Consider the following 21678-nt stretch of genomic DNA (forward strand, 5'->3'; position numbering starts at 1 on the left):
CCCATTATTCTTTATCTTATAATTAGGTGTGTAGATGCCTTGCTCCGCTACACGTGTGTCAGCTCAGGGAGCGGTCATCGGTGGCGAGTGCGTGAAGAAAGGAACGGAGGAATCTGAAAGTCACTGCATGGAATCGCAGTGGTTTTGGTTGTAGAATTTTTCATCTGCCTTTTTTTTTAATATGATTTGTCAGATTGGTTTCCATACAACACCCAGTGCTCATCCCCACAAGTGCCCTCCTCAGTGCCCATTAAGCTTTTTCATCTGCCTTAATTTTGATTGTTTCTGGCGGGTAGGGATACGTGGAGGAGTAGACAAGAATTCCAAGTAGGGGAAAGGCATGAGTATACATGCGTGCGCGCGCGCGCGCGCACGCACACACACACACACACACACACACACACACACACAGATGCACCCTAACTCTTATGTATGTGTGTGTGGGGAGGGATAGGAAGGAAGGAAAAAAGGAAGAAGGAAGGAAGGAAAGAAGGAAGAAAGGAATGAAGGAAGGAAAGAAGCAAGGAAGAAGAAAGGAAGGAAGGAAGGAAAGAAGGAAGGAAGAAAGGAATGAAGGAAGGAAGGAAGGAATGAAGGATAGAAGGAAGGAAGGAAGGAAGGAAGGAAGGAAGGAAGGAAGGAAGGTTTCCTCTGGGGAGAGAAACTGAGTGATTGGGGTTAGGGAGAGAGACCTACTTTTCTCTGTCTACTGTCCTACAGTTTTTACTTTTGTACTAAGTATCTGTGTTATCTAGCTTTTAAAAAAAAATTTTTTTTAAAGTTTATTTGTTTTTGAGAGAGAGAGAGAAAGAGACCAAGCGTGAGTGGGGGAGGGTCAAAGAGAGAGGGAGACACAGAATCTGAAGCAGGTTCCAGGCTCTCTGAGCTGTCAGCACAGAGCTGGATGCAGGGCTTGAACTCATGAGCTGTGAGATCATGACCTGAGCTGAAGTCGGATGCTTAACTGAGCCACCCAGGCGCCCCTTTGTTGTTGTTGTTTTTTTAATTAAAAGACATACGGGGGCGCCTGGGTGGCTCAGTCAGTCAAGTGCCGACTTCAGCTCAGGTGGCGACCTCACAGTTCCGTGGGTTCAAGCCCCGCATTGGGCTCTGTGCTGACAGCTCGCAGCCTGGAGCTTGCTTCAGATTCTGCGTCTCCTCTCTCTGCCCCTTTCCCAATCATGCTGTGTCTATCTTTCTCAAAAATAAAATAAACATTAAAAAAAACCACCTTTTTTAAAAATAAAAGACATATGAAAAGGAAATCCAGTAATCCTTTGTCCTCTTAAAAAGTCTTATTAACTCTGAAGTTCTGCTACCTGTGTAGGCTGTAGAATATACAACCGACCCTTAAACAACACAAATTTGAACTGTGAGGCTCCACTTATATGTGGATTTTTTACAGTACAATACCGTAAATGTATTTTCTCTTTCTCATGATTCTCTTAACATTTTATTTTCTCTAGCTTACTTTATCTTAAGAATACAGTATATAATCCATATAACATACAAAATATGTGTTAATTGACTGTTTATGCTATCAGTAAGGCTTCTGTTCAGTAGTAGGCTAAGTTTGGGGGGGAGTCAAAAGTTATACACAGGTTTTTGACTTCTTGGGGAGCAGGTGCCCCTGTCTTCCATGTTGCTTAAGGGTGAACTGTACTTGGGTTGAGAAACTCATGAGTTGTGTTGGTAGCAAGACCGATCCTAGTTCTTGGGAAATACTTCCACATGGGTCATTTGTATATCTGCACATCTTCTGAGTAAAGGCACTGAAAGTCTTTGTTCCAAATTATCATTTGAAAGATGTTTGTATAAGAAATAGCCTTGAAGCTAGAGCTAGCGTCTCTGTGTGGAGCGGAGGGCAGGTTTGTTTTGTGTCCAGGATTATAAAGATAATGTTTCCCTCAGAGGTAAAGGTCAAGTAGGCTTGTTAACAGATCCGGGTTAACAGACCAGGGTTCCTTAAACTCAGAGTTTCTGAGCTATGGTGCAAGCCCAGTGAGTGTGCAGAATTCACCTGAGCTGTCCCACATACCCCACCCCCACCCCCGCCTCTCTGGGGAACTGACACAAAGAGCTCACACTGCCTGCTGTGCAATGAATGATAAAGTCTTCCATATCTGACCCAGGAGTTTCTTGTCTTCTGTTGGCATCCGTGAAACCATGGCAGGTTAACTTATTGGCTCACAAGTATGGCAAAATGTCATGCCCTTTGTAGTTCTTGACAGTAATGATACAGATTTTGATAGTTGAAGATATCCATCTCAATCCAAATCTGATATTTAGGATGAGCAGTTCTCTTCAGGTGAGCAACTTCATAGAGGAATTCTATTACTTCAATGGCTTTATTCCGGCAATGTATTCAATACAGACAAGACACAGAAAAGACCCATTAGCCATTTAGCCTGTTCCCTGCTAAGACAGGAAATTGAAATAACTCTGGGAGCCAAATTATGTCCTTGGTTATTTGGCAGATGTCAAACGGTCATTACTCTATATTACTGTTTCCAGTAAAAACACGGTGGAAATAAAACAACATTTTCCCCAGGATATTAAGAATATCTCTATGATATTTTGTCTACTCTAGCAAATAGGGGTTTGTATTCAGTAGTTAAATGGAGGATGGAAATAGTTTACATATTTCTAGGGGGATGAGATAGGTGTTTTCGTATATGGACATAAATTTCTGTGTTTCATTCCTAGATATCAAAGTGGAAAACATTAAAAAACAACAACAACGTGGAAAAAATTTAAAAATGGTTATTTTGTTTAAGTCACTCGTCTGTGGTATTTTTGTTACAGCAGCCCAAACTGGCGAAAACGCTCATGTTTGGCAAAACCGGGAGACCCCTGAAATTCAAAACCACACAAAACAGACGGGAGTGCACCCAGGGCGGTGGCAGGAATTGGGGACACTGGGCGAAGCGGAGCAAGCACACTTAGGGTGGGCCGCAGGTCTCAGAGAGGGCCGGGGGCGCTCCACGGTAGAGGGTTCAGGGTAGGGGGTGCCCAGAGCCCAGTCCCAGCCAGAGGAGCCGCATGCAGGGGTGAAGGTAGAAGCAAGGGGGCAGGGCTGCATGAGGACACACACAGACCCACCACGCAGGGGTAGGAAGCAGTCTGCCGGTGAACGGGGGAGGACCACACCATGAGCGGTTCTCCAGGGGCCTATTTTGGGGCTGAAGGAAAGTAAAGGCCAAGCCAGTTCACCCGCTCCATACTGAGCCGTGAGAAGAGCTTCCATCCAGGGACCTGGACCCTACCAACAATGCCTCCTGCGAGCGGCTCACAGGAGAGAAAGAGAGACAGGAGCCAAAACATGAGCTGGTGGCACTTGGAAGAGAAGTGAAAGGGAAAAAAAGGCATCAAAGGATTGAAGGAAAACTGGAAATAGTCCAAGGGAGAACAGACACCAAAGCGAACTCAGCAGGAGCCGCGGGGAGCAGGAAGGAAAAAAGCAAAAGAGTTTGAAGGGATTAAAGAGACTAGGTTACAATTCTGAATAGGGAGATGAGAGTGGGCCTCACTGAGAAAAAGACATTGTGAATAGTCTTGGAGGAGTGAAGGGGTTGGCGGTGCGCTAGGGAGGCGTGTTCCAGGCAGAGGGAACAGCAGGAGCAAAGCCCCGCCCAAGGCAGGGACAATAGTGTTATTTGGCACATCTATATTCACAAGTGTGTTATCTCACTGGGAATTCTACACATAAGCCTTCCAAATTCCCCTTGTTTGCCTTTTTTGATGCTTTTTGCTCTGAATCCAACCATATTAAAATCATGACGTTGGCTTTATTTGTGTTTATATTTGCCTGGTGTGTCTTTGCCCATCCTTCCATTTTAAAACTTTAAAAATTATTTTAGGGTGTCTCTAACGTAGAGTATAGGGCCGAGTTTTAATTAATCCAATTTGGACAGTTTTTGTTTATTCGCAAGTGACTCAGGCACATTTACCATAATTGGCAGGCCAAATGTGTTCGTCTTAGTGCTGTCATATTATTTCACGTTCCCACTTCTCACCTTACCTGCTCTCAGAATGTGGCACAGCTCCTTCTTCATTCATGTTCTTCACCTGCTTCTGAGACACCCCCTTTCCTACTCTCCGAGCTTACCCCCCATCTCACTTACCAGTCCTTCCAAATATCCTTTGCTGTTTTTTCCCTCGTTCCGAACTCTCACTGTTAGAGCTGAGGACCGGGGCTCAGTCCTTGGTCCTCTTCCTTAATGGCTCCTCACCTCTAGTGGACCCATTCAGGCCTGCATTTTCAGACATCATCTCTGTGCTGATAATCTGCAAATGCATCCCTCCAGCCATGCCCTCTCTCCTGACTGCTGGCCTGTATTCCAAATAGCTTTCCAAAAAGCATCTGAAACTTAATGTGTCCAACACGGGGGTCCGGAGTCTCCTCCAGACCCATTCCTCCCACAGTCTTCCCTACCTCGGTTAATGACAGGGCTGTCACCTGACTTTTTGTTCTCTCATACTTCACATCCAACATGCCTGCCGTTCCTGAGAACTCTTCCTTTAGAATATTTCTAGAAACCATCTGCTTCTCATCACTGTACTGCTCCCACTCTGGGGCAATCCTCTCTTGCCTCAATTACTACAATAGTCTGCTTCCAACCTTGTGTTCCTGCTGTGTGTCCTCAACACGGGAATCTATCTGAGTGATCCTGTTCAGATGCGAGTCACGTAATGTCACTCATCTGCTCAGAATTCCTCAGTGGTTCTCTATTTCCTTCAGAATAAAAGCTAAATAAGGAAACCTATTCATAAAATTCATTATTGCTAAGAAAAAAGGCACATGAACATCTCCACAGATGATGAAAAGGCATTTTTTGGTAAACTTTCAGCATTCTTCCTTGATACGTAAAAACACTTCCAATAAGATAAGAATTCATGGATTCTTTTTGTCTCAAAGCCAAAGTGAACCTCCTACTTGCTGAGTAAACACCAGAAGCATTTCCTTAAAGTCAGAAACAAGAAAAGAAAGAAGGAAAATTGTAGTTATTTCCAGATTATGTGACTGTAAACTTGGGAATCTGTAAGAACTAAACTACTATAAACTCTAAAAGATTTTATTTGGGTCATAAAACTATTATACAAAAACTAACGTTCATATGATAGGCAACAGCAAACAAAGCTATACCGGAAGAAAAGTTCTCATTTACACACGTAATGAGAAAGGTAAATGTCTAGGAAGAAACTCCATAAGAAATGGGCAAGGTTTACATGAAGATGTTCTAGGTCTAGTGGTTGGAAGCCTAGAGACAACACCGGGCTCTTTAGTTAGACGCGCTCACTTGAAGTCAGGTTGTGGAAATTAGGAAACCATCTTCCTAGGGCTCCTGGCCCTCCCACTGGAGAGGAAGGTGGTGGGTTTCTTTGTGCAAGTCCCAGTGTCTTCTTGAGCTTCCTGGGTGCCAAGAAGCAGTAACGGTTGTGGCAGCTTTTGGATCCAACTCTGACATCACAGAGTCCCATTTTAAGGTGTTCACTCTCCGCATTCAGGCAGTGGCTGTGGGTGGATCTGACCCCGGCACGCACGTGCAGCAAAACCTTGGTTTGCAAGCGTAATTTGTTCCGGAAACATGTTTAGAATCCAAAGCATTCCTGGATCAAAGCAAATCTCAAGGACCATTGGCTCAGTTGTGATCATGTGACGTTCGGCATCACGTCCTACTCCTATTACAAGACATTGCTCATTTATCAAGTTCAAATGCTTGTCTTGTGCAACACTCACAAGATACGTTATTTGCAATCCAAGGTTTTGCTGTATTTGGTATTAGAGATGGTCGCAGGCATCGGGCGCTCAAGGTGGAACTCTGGGACCGGGTCTGACCCGGCTGGGTTTGAAGACAATGTCACTGGAGGAAAGTCGGATACTACAAATCTAGGGCACACAGTGGGAAGAGTTATATCACCTGTGGTCACCTGGAATGAGCAGTTTACTGAAGGTGAGGCTTTAAGCAGCTGCTGCATCGGACAGTTATGATGGGAATAAGGGATTCAAAAACTGTCAAGGTGGGCTGGCCTCTTCTCACTGTACTGGAGAGTTGTTTTTGCTGTTTTTTTTTTTTTTTTTGACGTTTATTTATTTTTGAGACAGAGAGAGACAGAGCGTGAACAGGGGAGGGTCAGAGAGAGACGGAGACACAGAATCTGAAACAGGTTCCAGGCTCTGAGCTGTCAGCACAGAGCTTGACGCGGGGCTCGAACTCACGGACCGCGAGATCGTGACCTGAGCCGAAGTCGGACGCTTAACCGACTGAGCCACCCAGGTGCCCCTGTACTGGAGAGTTTTAAGAAAGAAAATGATATATTGCCAAGGTCCATAAATACAGAAGGAAATTTAGTATATGATAATGATATGATAATGATGACATTTAAATCAGTAAGGGAAAGATGTATGATTAAGTAAATCAAGTTGGGTGAATGTGTAGCTAACAAGATATATGGTAAAGCTGGATCCATTCTGCTTAACTCACACCCAAACAAATTTCCTTTTATTTATTTATTTTAACGTTTATTTACTTTTGAGAGACAGCCACAGAGCGTGAGCGGGGGGATGGGCAGAGGGGGAGGGAGACATAGAATCCGAAACAGGCTCCAGACTCTCAGCTGTCAGCACAGGGCCCAAAGTAGGGCTTGAACTCACCAACTGTGAGATCATGCCCTGAGCTGAAGTCGGACACTCAACTGACTGAACCACCCAGGTGCCCCCCTAAAAAATTTCCTTTTAAAGGAAAAATGTGAAATCATGAAATATTTAGAGGAAACCATGGAAGCATTTTCAAAATAATCTAAGAATGGTAAAGGTCTTTCTAAGTATGATACAACCTGGAAATACTAAGTAGTAAAAAAAAAAGCCTTGGTAAAATTCACGGATTAGAAATGGAAAAGATCTGCATTGCCAAACAAAACAAGACAAAACAAAAACACAAGCCAATAAAACAGCATAAAGAAAGTCAAAAGATATGGCAAGCTGAGAAAAAGTCTTGACATTCATATTTAAGAAAAGGACTCTTTTTACCATTATGTAAACCTTCTCTATCCAGTAGAAAATTGGACAAAATATGGGCACCCGGGTGGCTCAGTCGGTTAAGCATCTGGTTCTTGCTTTCGGCTCAGGTCATGATGGCACGGTCTGTGAGTTTGAGCCCCACATCAGGCTCTGTGCTGGCAGCATGCTGTGTGTTTGGGATTCTGTGTCTCCATCTCTCTCTCAAAACAAACTTTTTTTTTTTTTAAAAAAGAAAATTTGGCAAAATATATGAACGATAATTCACGGGAAGTAAATACAAATGTCTTTTTCACACTCCTCATAAGAGAAAGGCAAATCGAAACCTGCTGTCATCTCTCAGATTGGTACGTTCCATCCCAGATCTGGCCAAAATGGAGTAAGTCCACTGCAGCCTGTGTCCCCCACGGACTACTACTAAAACCTCTGGATAAAATATGCAAAAGAGGCTTTGCAAGTTGGAGAAAGTGGTGAAAACTGTCTTTCCTTCTCCCTCCTCCGGCCTGAGGCCAGTCAGAGTCACAGTGCTGCACTGTGGTAGCACGGTGACATGGGGAAATGAGACCCTGAAAGAACACCTGTCCCCTGGACACAGGAAGTGGGAAAAGGGACCCCTGTTGTGCAAAGACCATGAGGGGAATCCCTGTTTTTTTTTCTCTCTCTTCCCTCAAAGCTGCCTTTAGAGCAGCCCCAATTGCACAGAAGTGCATGAGAGATAGAAAGCCTAGGAAATTCCAAGAGAACCTTAGCTTTCGGGCCAGCAGAACTGGAAAGGGGAGGTCCTGGGAGCCAGAAGATATGAAGGGAATCCCCAAAAGGAGAGGGCAGGGAATCCCTAATTCTGTGTAGTGGTTTGTTATGCAGCAATAGGTAACTAATACAGGGACCCATGTCATTAACTCACCCCGGTCAGCCATTTGTGTTGTCCAACAACTGACTTGTCATACTTAACACAGGATGTTAATTTGTTAATTGTGGAGATGAAATGAGATTGTCCATGCGAAAGGCATTTTTTTATATTTCCGTTCAAATTTTGTCCCCCCTCCCCCGCCAATCCTTCTGGTCATAGAAATGCCAGAAGATGAAGTCATACGGAGGGAGGGCCATTCAAGTTCAGGGGTTGCGAAGATAGGAAGACTGCAATTTTAAAAAGCCTAATAAGTAATTCATGTCTAAACCTATTGACTCGCAAACAATTTGTCCCAACTGCAGAAGAGAGAGAACTTCTGGACGTATCCATGCAGGGCTTACTAAAAAAGACAGTCATGTGAGAACTGACCAGTAAGGTTGTGAACTCCCGTGACAGAGCATTGGGGTTCTAGAAAGAATAACAAACAGCCCCTATCAAGTGACAAGCTTCTGTTCCCATTCCCTAGTCTCCCTCCTCCCTGTCCTGAACCTGGAAGACCCAGAAAAGGGGCAGAGGTGTGGAGGAGCAGATCTCACTTCTCTGGCTTGGCAGGACTTGGAGGCATTCCTCTGGGCTGACCTGGGTGTATGGAGGGAACCCTTATAAAGGGTTCATTCGTTGCTTTCTTTTGTTCCACTGAGGGTTATTGCTTGCCTGTTGTGGATCGAAGGCCGTTCCAGACACCGGGAATATATCAGCGGACAAAATTGACAAGAATCTCTGTCCTTGTGAAGCTTACATTTGGGAGAGACTGACAGTAAACATAATAATATAAAATGTTAGGTGATGCGTGCTGTGAAAAAAAGATATAGGAGAGCAGGTAGGGTAGATGGTGGGACGTGGAGGAGAGCAAGTATTACACAGGATGATCAGAAAGGGCCTCAGTGAGAAGGTGGGATTCTATTCCCTGGAGGGAGGAGAGGTAGTAAACAGTCTTCTTAATTAAGGAATGCAGAGGGAACAGCCAGGACGAAAACCCTGGGGTGGGAGCTGGGTGAGTGAGATCTAGGAAGAGCAGGGGGCCAACGTGGCTAGGGCAGAGAAAAGAGGAAAAGTAAGAAGTCTGAGAGATGAAAGGTGGCGGGGGACTTGTTCTGATATTTGAAAGTGACAAGAAAATTGGGGTCTGGACTGCAAGAGACCGGCCAGAGGAAAATGCGAAGAGGCCTACAGGTTTCCCTGGCTCTCAGAAAGCAGAGCATTTTTGTAAATTGAAAGGCGAAGAATAATCCTCGCACAACCTTGCTTTCCGAACGTTCCCGTTAACGAAAGACCTACATTAGTACCTGTTTTCGCTAAAGGAAAGAAATCTGAAGAGGATTACCGCTTTTACTAAAAAAGCTATTGCTGTAGTAATGGAGGTCTTTCGTAAGAGCAGGGATACCGGTATTTTTTTCTCCGCGTCCCTACTAGGCTCCACCCCCCCTAGGTGCGAAGGCCCAGCGAGGCCCCACCCCTCATCGGAAAAGCAGCCCATAAGACACGCCTCTCCCACCGTGGTCCCGCCTCCTCTCGGTGCGACAGCCCGTAGGACACGCCCCCGCTCGCCGTGGCCCCGCCCCTCCCGGTGGGACCGCCCAACGAGGCCCCGCCCCCCGGCCGCGGACAGCCCATAAGGCGCGCCTCTCCCACCGTGGTCCCGCCCCTCCTCGGGAGTGACAGCCCACAGGGCACGCCTCTCCCGTGCCCGGCCGCGTTCCCACTCCCGGCCAAAAGCCAGCCAGGCCCTTCCTACCTTTTCTCCGGAGCCGTTCCTGCCCCCGCCTTGGAGGGACTCCCCACTAGGCCCCGCCCCGCTCGGGCGACGCAGTGCCGGGCGCCGCCTGTCCCGACGTGGTCCGGCCCAGCCCGCGCACCCTGGAGTCTGGGCCCCGCCAGGCCCGCCACACCCAGCGCCCGGCGCGCCCTCCCTGCAGGCCTCGGCCCGCCCCCCGCCTCGAGCGTCTGCGGCTCTGCCTCCCCGTGGCGCCGGCCGTCGGGCCCGCCTCCGAAGACGTGGAGCGCCGCTGCGGCCGGTGAGTGGGGGAGGGGCCCGCAGCCCCTCTCGCCGTCGGCGGCGCGGAGCCGGGGTCCGTGTGGGACTGAGCCCCGGCTGCCTGGCGGCGGCGGCGGCGCGCCTCCAGGGGCGCCTCCCACAGCCCTTCCTTCCCGGGGTACCTCCCCGGGGCACCTCCCCGGGGCGCCTCCCCGGGGCAGTGTCGGGAATGGGGAAGTGGGACCGGGATGGGCGCCGATGGGGGTTGGGGAGGGAGGACTGAAAGTATGGGGGGGTGGCAGGCGCAGGTGGGGGCTGGGGAGAGCCTATAGGAGTCTGGGATGGAGGGCTGAGTATTGGAAGAAACGTGGTGAAGCCGAAAGCTGGGACTTTGGTCAGGATGGGGACTTGGGGTCTTCCGAGCTCAGGGGAGTGAGGTCGTGGGTGGGGTTGGGAAAGGCGGCCAAGCCTATCGAAGGACGTTTTTTGGAAGGACCAGCTCAGCGGCGCAAGATTCACGTTTCTCGGGCCGCCTGGGGAGCAGGGACGCTTGGGATATGTCCGAACTAGTGTGGCTGCAGCGAACTTGCAGGGTCATGCTCCCTTTCACATCGGGGTGATTGGGTTTCCGGGCTCTCCCCTGGCACACGTACTTTTTAAGCAATAAATGCAAGTCAGGGGCAGTGCCTGGGACACCTGAGAAATGTGGATGGAATCGAGTTCTCCTCCTATAGGCTGCTTCTGTTTTCCTGGTGCCTGCCCAGCGCCGGACTCGGTGCGCGCCGTCTGCTGCAGAAGGCTGTTCCAGCAGCCAGGACAGTGTACAGAGGTTGCGGGCTTCAAAAGTACAGCGGAGGTTTATTCGGACTGCAAAACAGTTGTGGCCCATGCCCTTAAATCCTGCGGAGTTTAATTTCCAAAACTCGAGTCCCGTGGCGTCTTTCAAAAGTCACATCTTTACTGTCTGCCTGCTTTCGATTTGAAGTCTCCCGCTAACTTACAGAACCAGGTATTTTCTACGGGCCCATTCTGTGAGGACACCTAGTTTTAAATTCACCGTGGGAAGTAGATCATGTGTGTTCTGACCAGCTTTTGCTGAAAGAATTGCGGAATTACCGGTGAAGGATGAAATTTAAAAGATCTAAAGTAATGCAAGGGAATAGAAAGGGCCTAGTAAATTGGTGTGTGTGCTTAAAAAAAAAAGCCAGTGAAACTTTTTTTCATTGTAGAACCTTAGAAGATAGAGAAAAGAATATAAGGATGAAAATGAAAATCCCGTGTAATTTAACCAACCCTCTTAACATTTTGGTGCAATACGCCTTCATTCTTTTTGTATTTTATTGTGTATTAAGTGTACATGTTACATAATTGGGGTCATATTGTTATATTACTTTGTTGTCTGCTTTTACCCCCGCTTGGCATTTCCCCCGATCGTTAAAAATTCTCCGTAAACGTCTTTCTATATGGTTGTGTGATCATCGTATGGATTCATGCTTTTATCACATATCAGAGCTTTAGTTTTGAGTCAAGTGCTATGCTTGCAGGTGAGATGCAGTGTTGCTCCAGGGTTTCAGACGTGATTCCAGAGCAGACAGGAAGTGTGAATGAGAGGAGGTCAGTCCTGGCAAGGCCCCGTTGGGTGCTTCTGTGCAGAGGTGGCCTTCTTGGTGCAGCATCTCTTTAGGCCTAGGCCTGGGCTGCCGTGGCCAAGCTGCCTTCCAGTATGTCTGTCTCGCCTCTCCTGCATCTTCCGGTGCGATCCTGATGCCATCAGGTTCCCAGGTGTGTTTCTCACATGGGCCTCACCAGCTTCCTTACCTCATCAGTGTCGCCGAGAAACTCTAGTGCGGGTGGGTGTGTACGGTGTGCTGACTTAGCACTCCCAGATTTGCACACCTTATGTGACTTGGGGAGGCAGCTGCCCTGGGTCTCGAGGAAGGAGTGTCTCCCAGTTGCCCTCGTCATTAGCAGCCTGTTGCAGATTTCAGAAGACGGCTCTGTTTTCTTACCCTCAGGGCCTCCAGAAGGGTCCTGTCCTTCCATCTAGCCCCGGCCATTAAAATTGCACCTTTTCTCCTCGGGAAATCCCTCTCATTTTCCAGCTCAATCAGTGTGGCCCTTCGTCTTTCTCTCCATGATCTGTTCCTGTGCTGCTTCGTGACTGAGTAATTTTGGTTTATGTTTCTCCTTGGGTCTGAAATACGGTGATTTCTGAAGATACCTGTGCATTTCCTTCTAACTAGCCTTTGGATTTATAATTCCATTGGCTCCCCCTGCCCCCAAGCTCAGGAAGAGAATACAGAGTCTCCTATTCTTCTCTTGATCCTTGATAAAAGATGCATGTACTCCCGGACCCCTGGCTGAACTCACAGTGTGTTTATCTTCATATGCGCATTTCAGCCACTACGGTCAGGATTCACCTCTTCCTGTAGGCAGGTGATTGCAGTAGCCAATGTAAAAGCGCCTGAATCCAGTTCGTTTTTAGGCCTCTCTTTGGCGCTGTGTGCAGTACAACACACGGTAAGAACAGAATTTGGGACGGCTGTCCTGTGCCCCAGAGTGTCTCTGGAACCTGTATGCTGTGCCTTTTAGTCATTCCTGGCTGCTGTCCTGGTTGACAGCTTGGGTGAAAGGGGGAAATTGGTTGTGGTTGCAGAAATCGCTGTACCGTCCAGTGCCCAAGAAGACTACATATGTTGGATCATTGTTTTTTAGATTGGCCCCCACTGGGACCACGAGCCTCTTTTCTGTACCCACACTTCACACCCTCATGTGCCCCCCTCTGGTGTTTTGGTCGCGTGTATTTATTAGTCATGTGCATGGTGATGATGGCAGACCAAGCTCCCATGAAGACCCTCTGGTCAAAGCAGATTGCAGAACTCAGCTTAGGCCAAGGCTGCCCTGAGGCTTCTTGTTTTTACTGCCTTAGACTTGCTCTTCATGCCATTGGGCCCGCCGGTGGGGAGAAGCGGTTTAGCACAGGCCTGGATTCCGCTGGCCAGTGAATTACAACACCGAGTGCTCCATACCTGCACCCTGCTGCGTGCAGAGCACAGGGGCAGGGATCCCCCAAGGAGAGAGCATCCCAGAGGTGTTCCTATATAGAGACAGAAATTCCCTGAGCAATGGGTGCCCCTCGGTGGGTTACAGGGACAGGAAGAAGACCGCACAGAAGGTGTGGTGCGGCGGGAGAGGGGCGTCTTAGGTCACCAGGGTGGTAAGTACGTTGTGGCGCGGTGGCTGGCCTGAGCGCAGAACAGCTGAAAGCAAGCGTGAACAGAGCAGAGTGGTCCTTCAAGGACTGTCACCAACAGTGTTGAGCCTCGAGGGCATTTTAGGTGCGGGAGCCTCAGAGGGATCAAGGCTTCCCGATCTCCACCAACAAGCCTTCACGGACAGTCTTTTCCCACCTGGCATGGTTCAGAGCAGAGTCCAACCAACACTGGCCCTGGAGTTAGTCTGTGAGACTTTCAGGGAGCTAGGCTTGCAGCTGCCCAGCGTGGCCGGGCCGGCGTTTGTTCTAATGCCAAGACTGTAAAACTGACTTTGTTGACTAAGTTCACAAAAAGGAAAAAAAAAGGAAAAGGTCTTTTTCATACTGTCTGGTATCATTCAGAGAGCACTGGATTTCAGTCTGTATCTGCCATGCTGGTTGTGTGATTTCGGACCTTGTGAATATGATACAGTGAGGTCACGGGACTAAGTGACCCCTAAGGCTCCTTCTGCTCTAAAAATCCTATCGTTGCCCAGCTCCACTGGCGCTTTTGGCCGCCTCCTTCTGGATAGGAGGGGATGTGCCTATGTGCGGAGCCGTTTCATTTTATATACTGTTGGACGGAAGGCTTTTCGTTGTTATCGAGCCTTTATTCAAAACAATCTTTACAGTTAGGCAACTTCTTTTTTACAAAGTTGGTATCTTTTTAATCTGGGACTAAAGCAAATTATCTTGTATTATACAGTTTTAAAAAGTATCGTTTGGCCTTTCCTAAAGGGTACATTTTACCCTTACTTTTAAAATGTCTGACCTCTATACTGTGTTACAAGTGTAAAAGCCATTTTTTTCTAATTATAAGAAAAAAACCCTTGCCTATTAAAATTCAAATCAAAAAGAGAAACGTAAAGAAGAAAATAACAATCATCTGAAATCCTACTACCTAGACGTGACAGTTGGGAGAGATATGTCTGCCTAATCATCGATGGGATATTTATTCAAACGCACACAGTATAGAGTGAATCGTGAGTGTAGCCACACGTGGTTAAGGGTGTGAACTCTGGCCTCAGGGTGCCTGAGGTTAGGCTCTTCTGCTCGCTGCCATGTGACATTGGACAAACTCCTTAACCTCTTTGACTTCAGTTTTCTCATCTGCTAAATGAAAGTGTTAAGAGATTCTTTTCCATGGGGTTGGTGTGAGAATTCAAGGAGTAGCCCATGTAAAGACCCGAAAGTTAGCTAGTGTTGAGATGGCGGCATAGGAGGACGCTGGGCTCACCGCGTCCTGCTGATCGCTTAGATTCCACCCACATCTGCCTAAATAACCCAGAAAACCGCCAGGAGACTAGCAGAACGGACTCTCCAAAGCCAAGCGTAGACAAGAGGCCCACGGAAGAGGGTAGGAAGGCCGGAGAGGTGTGCACGCTCCATGGACTGGCGGGAGGGAGCCGGGTCGGTGGAGGGGCAGCCCGCCTGGCGAGGCGGAGCCCCCGAGCCTGGCCTGCAAAAGCGGAGGGGCCGGACTGCGTGAGTTCTGACAGCCAGTGGGACTTAACATCTGGAATGTTAAAAGTGAACAGCTCTGCTCGGAGAGTGAGAGGGCTAGAGGACAATGGGAGGGAGAGTTGTTGAGCCCCGGAAGACAGAACTCAGCTCGTGGGGAACAAAGGCTCTGGCCAGCGCCATCTCCCTCTCCCATCCGCCAGCCGAAACCCCAAAGGGAACCAGTTCACTGAACTTGCTTGCACCGTGCAAACACCCAGTGCTGTGCTTCTGTGGATCCATCCCTCCGACGGGTCTGCCTCCCTCCCGGTCGCTGCAGGGCCCCTCCTGCAGAGGACCACCGACGGCAAAGCGATCTGAGCCTGCCCCTCCCGCCCCTGTGCACCTTGCGGTCCACCCTGGCTAATACGCCAGATCCCATCGAAGCAGCACCACAAGCCTGGCAGTGTGCAAGTAGCCCAGACAGGGGCACCCCACTCGACAGTGAGTCCTGCCCCTGGGAGAGGAGAAGATAAGGTACACACCAGTCTGACTGTGGCCCCAGCGGTGGGCTGGGGGCAGACAATCCGGTCTGGCTGTGGCCCGCCCACCAAAACAAGTTACTCCGGACAGTACAGGGGAAGTGCCCTGCAGTTCCGAGCCACCCCAGGGACTATCCAAAATGACGAAACGGAGGAATTCTCCTCAAAAGAAACTCCGGGAAGTAGCGACAGTAACGAATTGATAAAAAACGATTTAAGCAATATAACGGAACAAGAATTTAGAAAAATAGTCATAAAATTAATCGCTGGGCTTGAAAAAAGCGTAGAGGACAGCAGAGAATCTATTACTACAGAGATCAAGGGACTAAGAAATAGTCATGAGGAGCTAAAAAATGCTACAAATTAGGTGCAAAATAAAATGGAGGCGACCACAGCTCGGATTGCAGAGGCAGAGAATAGGTGAATTAGAAGATACAATTATGGAAAAAGAGGAAGCTGAGAAAAAGAGAGATAAAATAATCCAGGAGTATGAGGGGAGAATTAGAGAACTAAGTGATGCAGTGAAACGAAACAATATCTGTATAATAGGAATTCCAGAGGAGGAAGAGAGAGAGAAAGGGGCTGTGAAAGTGTACTTGAACAAATCATACCTGAGAACTTCCCTGATCTGGAGAAGGAAAAAGGCATTGAAATCCAAGAGGCACAGAGAACTCCCTTCAGACGTAACTTGAAATGATCTTCTGCACGACATATCATAGTGAAACTGGCAAAATACAAGGATAAAGAGAAATTTTGAAAGCAGCTAGGTATAAACACGCTCTAACATATAAAGGGAGACCAATAAGACTAGTGACGAATCTATCTACTGAAACTTGGCAGGCCAGAAAGGAATGGCAGGAAATCTTCAATGTGACGAACAGAAAAAAAATATGCGGCCGAGAATCCTTTATCCAGGAAGTCTGTCATTCAGAATAGAAGGAGAGAGAAAGGTCTTCCCAAACAAACAAAAACTGAAGGAATTCATCACCACTAAACCAGCCCTACAAGAGATCCTAAGGGGGATTCTGTGAGTGAAATGTTGCAAGGACCACAAAGTACCAGAGACATCACTACAAGCATGAAACCCACAGACATCACAATGACTCTAAACCCATATCTTTCAATAATAACAATGAATGTAAATGGACTAAATGCTTCAACCAAAAGACATAGGGTATCAGAATGGATAAAAAAACAAGACCCATCCATTTGCTGTCTACAAGAGACTCTTTTAGACCTGAAGACACCTTCAGATTGAAAGTGAGGGGATGGAGAAGTATCTATCATGCTACTGGAAGTCAAAAGAAAGCTGGAGTAGCCATACTTACATCAGACAAACTAGACTTTAAACTAAAGGCTGTAACAAGAGATGAAGAAGCGCATTATATAATAATTACAGGGTCTATCCATCAGGAAGAGCTAACAATTATTAATGTCTACGGGCCAAATATGGAAGCCCCCAAATATATAAAACAATTCATCACAAACATAAGCAACCTTATTGATAAGAATGTGGTAACTGCAGGGGACTTTAATACTCCACTTACGACAATGGATAGATCATCTAGACACAGGATCAATAAAGAAACAAGGGCCCTGAATGATACATTGGATCAGATGGACTTGACAGATATTAGAACTCTGCATCCCTAAGCAACAGAATATACTTTCTTTTCTAGTGCACATGGAACATTCTCCAAGATGGATCACATACTGGGTCACAAAACAGCCCTTCATGAGTATTAAAGAATTGAGATCGTACCGTGCACACTTTCAGACCACAATGCTATGAAGCTTGAAATCAATCACAGGAAAAAGTCTGGAAAGAACACCCTGCTAAAGAATGAATGGGTCAACCAGGCAATTAGAGAAGAAATTTAAAAATATATGGAAACAAATGAAAATCAACATACAACAATCCAAATGCTTTGGGATGCAGCGAGGGCAGTCCTGAGAGGAAAATACATTGCAATCCAGGCCTATCTCAAGAAACAAGAAAAATCCCAAATACAAAATCTAACAGCACACCTAAACGAATTAGAAGCAGAACAGCAAAGACAGCCTAAACCCAGCAGCAGAAGAGAAATAATAAAGATCAGAGCAGAAATAAACAATATAGAATCCAAAAAAACAGTAGAGCAGATCAATGAAATCAAGAGTTGGTTGTTGTTTTTTTTTTAATTTTTTTTTTAAGGTTTATTTATTTTTGAGACAGAGAGAGACAGAGCATGAACGGGGGAGGGTCGGAGAGAGAGGGAAACACAGAATGTGAAACAGGCTCCAGGCTCTGAGCTGTCAGCACAGAGCCTGACGTGGGGCTCGAACTCACGGACCGTGAGATCGTGACCTGAGCCGAAGTCGGACGCTTAACCGACTGAGCCACCCAGGCGCCCTGAGAGTTGGTTTTTTGAAAAAAGAAACAAAATTGATAAACCTCTAGCCAGGCTTCTCAAAAACAAAAGAGAGATGACCCAAATAGATAAAATCATGAATGAAAATGGAATTATTACAACCAGTCCCTCAGAAACACAAGCAATTATCAGGGCATGCTATGAAAAATCATATGGCAACAAACTGGACAACCTGGAAGAAATGGACAAATTCCTAAGCACCCACACACTTCCAAAACCCAAAGTTACCTAGTGTTGTTGTCATTTTGATATTAGGATGGGTTGTACATATCCATAAATGGGGTCTTGTTTTGCGCTTTTTTTAAATCTTACAATGCGTAATGAAATGTTCTCCATGTTAATATAGTTGCATCTGCACCCTAGTGTTGATGGTTCTGTTGTATGACTGTGACACGTAAATACTTTATGAGTTTCGCCAGTGTCCTCTTGTTGGGCTTTCAGGTTGTATACGTTGTGTCTTTTTTATTTCTTTGCCATAACTAAACCCAAAGTAAATGAGAAAGAGAGAGAGGAAAAAAAGGAAGTTGTAATGAACTTCCAGTGTATATATATTCTATTTTATTGTCTCCTTGGCATAAATTCCTAGAAATGGCGTTGTTTGTTGAATGGTAAGCGTATTTAATATTATTTTTCATACTGCCACTCTGCTTTCTGGAAAGATGGCATCAAAGTACAACATCTGTCAGCTGTGTGTGAAAATGCCCGATTTTCTACACCTGTGCCAGAACTAGGTTCCGTCCACCTTTCAACTTCAGCAAACCTGAAAAGGAAAAGGCATCTTATACTTACTTTACATTTCTTTTATTGGTATGTTTGAACATCTCAAAGTGTGTGTTGGCTGCTTCTATTTCTTCTTTTGTGACTTGTGATTTCAGGTTTTGTATTTTTTTGTTGATTTGTAGGAACTCTTTGGATGTCAGAGATGGTGACACTTTTGTCTGTAGGATCTTGGAAATCTTGTGAAGGTTGTGTCGAGTCATGAAGGGCATATAGTATCTCAAATGAGAATAAATCAGTGAGCAAATATTTTTTATGTATTTCTTGCTGGTGCTCATACACGTGTTTAGAACTGAAACCTGTATTTAGTGTCTCAGAAAGAGTGTTGTATGGTCTGGAAGTTGTGAATACGGTGGGCCTTTTATACCGACATTAGGCGATGCGCAAATGCCAGGAAACTGACACCTTTGACGTGTGTCCACACACACCCTGCTGAACTGTGGGTTGTGCCCTGAGCCTAACCATTCCTTTTCAGCTTGGCTCTTTACTTCCTCTTTCCCATGTTCCAGGTCAGAAACCTCACAGTTATCTGTGGACCTTTTCCGAGTTGAAGGCTACCGGTTCTCAGCCTCCCTTCCCAGAAGGTTAATCCCGCCTCCTCAGGCTTCCCTGCCCCAGACGGTTTCTGCTATTGTTTCAGGCCTCCTGTTAGAATGATCTGATGCTTCCGCTGTAAGACTATGAGCTCCCTAGAAGCAAGATGGGGACCTTACTTACTTTGTACCTTCAGACTCTTATCACAGCATGACTGAAAATAAGCATGTCATAAATGTTCATTGTATTTGGTCTTTCCATTTAAAAGATGACAATGCGTAAGCCTCTGTAGTGTACTGGTACATTAACCATTTTCCTCAACTTTTTGTTCTGAAAAATTTCAGAAGTTCAGGAGAGTTGAAAGAATATTCATATTCTGCCCCCTAAATCTACCTATGGAGATTCATCTCACTCTGACACGTAGCTGATTCTCTGCTCAGAAACCAACAGTGACTCCATTCTGGGCATTGGAGCAGATGTGAACTGTAGCATTCCTTATCCTTAAATGGTCACAGCTCACAAAATGTTGCCCTCTCTGCTCTGGTCCTGCTCTGTCTGCTCTGTGTATTCTTAATGTCATTGATTTTACACATTATTTCCCTCTGTAGAACATGCTTCTTTTTCTTGATGGAAACTTTTGCACATTAAGTGTTCTGAGTTCCTATAGCTCTAATGGCTAATTTTTATCATTCTTTCATTCTGTAGAGTTCCTGACCACATGACTAGCTGTTAGGAGGTGAGTGCTGAGGCCCGTTTTGATCTTGTTACCTTCATAGAGCCTGGCACGCCCACTTTGGATTTGGCTGTTATTTTATAATAGCATTCCTGAAGCATTTGTGCCATGATGTGAATCCAGCATTGATTTATAATACCTGTGTTGCCCCAAAACTTATGCTGTGTTGGAGTAAGAGAAAAACTTACCAGTCTAAGCCAGATAACCTAGGCCTGTTTGATCTGCTTGTTGCAAGATCATAATTCACCCTGAAGAATGGAAGGCTGTTCTGTGGTGTTGGTCGTTCCTTTTGTGATTATTCCCAAGAATTGATTTGCACTTGTACTTTGGAGTCATTAAAACCCACGTCAAGGGGCGCCTGGGTGGCGCAGTCGGTTAAGCGTCCGACTTCAGCCAGGTCATGATCTCGCGGTCCGTGAGTTCGAGCCCCGCGTCGGGCTCTGGGCTGATGGCTCAGAGCCTGGAGCCTGTTTCCGATTCTGTGTCTCCCTCTCTCTCTGCCCCTCCCCCGTTCATGCTCTGTCTCTCTCTGTCCCAAAAATAAATAAACGTTGAAAAAAAAAAATTTAAAAAAAAAAAAAAAAAAAAAAAAAAAAAACCCACGTCAAGTACAGAGTTAGAATAAGTAAGTCTAAAGTCTGGAAATTGTCTCTGCTGTGAATCACTGGGTTAGAGAGATTCACACGAGAAACATTTTAGAGGGAGGCCATTAGGCCTCAGTGACTGATGCCATTTGTGGATATCCAAGTTGACCAGAGTACTTTTCAAGCGTGGAAATGGAGATAAAGATGATATTCCTGAGAAAGAGAAACTAGGAAGGGAAGCTGATACCGGGGACTTCAACTCCATACCTAAGCATGAACTCGGACCAGGTCAATTCCCTGCTCTTACTGAACTGATGACTCCCATCGCTTATTTGACAAAGCCCCATTCCTTTGTAGTCACGGTCCCTGGTTAGATACCTGCTCATTCCCATCCTGCACCCCCCACCCCTACACACACAAGTGCTGTAGCCACACCTAATCACTTGTGTGTCTCTGATTCTGTTGGCTATTTTTCCTCTCTATTTTGTACAGGAATACTGTTTCTTCTACGTAGAATGCCATCCAAGTCTCGCCAGCAAATTCCTGTTCGTTCCTCTAAACCCTGTTCGGGTGTCAGATCTTTTGCAAATACTTTCTGACTCTTCCTGTGTGACAGTGTATTTTACACTTTTTGTCCTTCCCTTATCTGATGTCCTCCCTGCCGTGTTCTGAGCTGCCTACGGGAAAGGATGATGTTCCCCCTGACTTTGTATGGGCCTGGCTCACACATGTGCTTTCAACTATTGGTTGAGCCTGTCTCATGTCCATCTGGATCATGAGAAATTTTCCTTTTTCCTGGGACCCAGAATTAGGTGTAATTAGGAGAAAATACAAATACATATTTTTTTATATGTTTCCATATATTTCACTTTTCCGTTATAACCCATGTGCTTTTTATTTTATTTTAATTTCAGCACATTTGTAAAAGATGAAAGTGACCTTATCAGCTTTGGATACTTGTGAGAGTTCCTTCACACCTTTGGTGGTCCTAGAACTTGCTCAGGATGTCAAAGAAGAAACCAAAGAATGGCTGAAAAACAGAATTATCTCTAAAAAGGAAGATGGAGGCAAGTAAAACAAATATTACTCAGACTTAGCCATGATCAGTGACTAAAAATGTATTTTCAAATGTTTTACAGTTTTTTCCCTGATATATTTCTAAAATTAATATCCATTTCTTTGCTCTTTATTATTTATCTGGACTTGAAAGGGAATCTAAGTCAGCATTAGACTGTAAGCAGCACGAGTGTGATTTTGTTCACAGCTATAAATGCTATGCCTAGTACACTGCCTGGTGCACAGTAGGTCAATATTTATCAGATGAGTGGACAGGTATCTATTTGTGTGTCAGATATGGTGCTAAGAGAGAGATTATTATGGTCCCTGCCTGAAAGAGCATTACTGTGACTGTTACTGTCGGTGTAAGGAGACTGAATGTGGATTTCTGGAAACTGAAGTAACAGAACAACAACAACAAAAACAAAAAGAGAGAGCTGTTACA

The 21678-nt window shown here is 46.0% G+C and overlaps 1 protein-coding gene across 6 annotated transcripts in view; it reads left to right on the forward strand.

Annotated features, from left to right (window-relative positions):
• ANO10 (anoctamin 10) overlaps positions 1-21678 on the forward strand; it is a 270273-nt gene that overhangs the window by 39158 nt on the left and 209437 nt on the right. For 2 of the 6 annotated variants that reach the window (XM_047875021.1, XM_047875027.1), the window contains exons 1-2: positions 9618-9943; positions 21092-21244. In XM_047875021.1, coding sequence (XP_047730977.1) covers positions 21106-21244 — 139 coding nt within the window. In that variant the 5' untranslated portion in view covers positions 9618-9943; positions 21092-21105. Of the gene's footprint in view, positions 1-9617; positions 9944-10637; positions 10913-11020; positions 11050-21091; positions 21245-21678 lie in introns of those variants that run through there. The other 4 variants (XM_047875022.1, XM_047875026.1, XM_047875025.1 and 1 more) reach the window with 4 other exon arrangements.

This window comes from Prionailurus viverrinus, chromosome C2, assembly GCF_022837055.1.
Source record: "Prionailurus viverrinus isolate Anna chromosome C2, UM_Priviv_1.0, whole genome shotgun sequence".
NCBI classification, from domain to species: domain Eukaryota; kingdom Metazoa; phylum Chordata; class Mammalia; order Carnivora; family Felidae; genus Prionailurus; species Prionailurus viverrinus.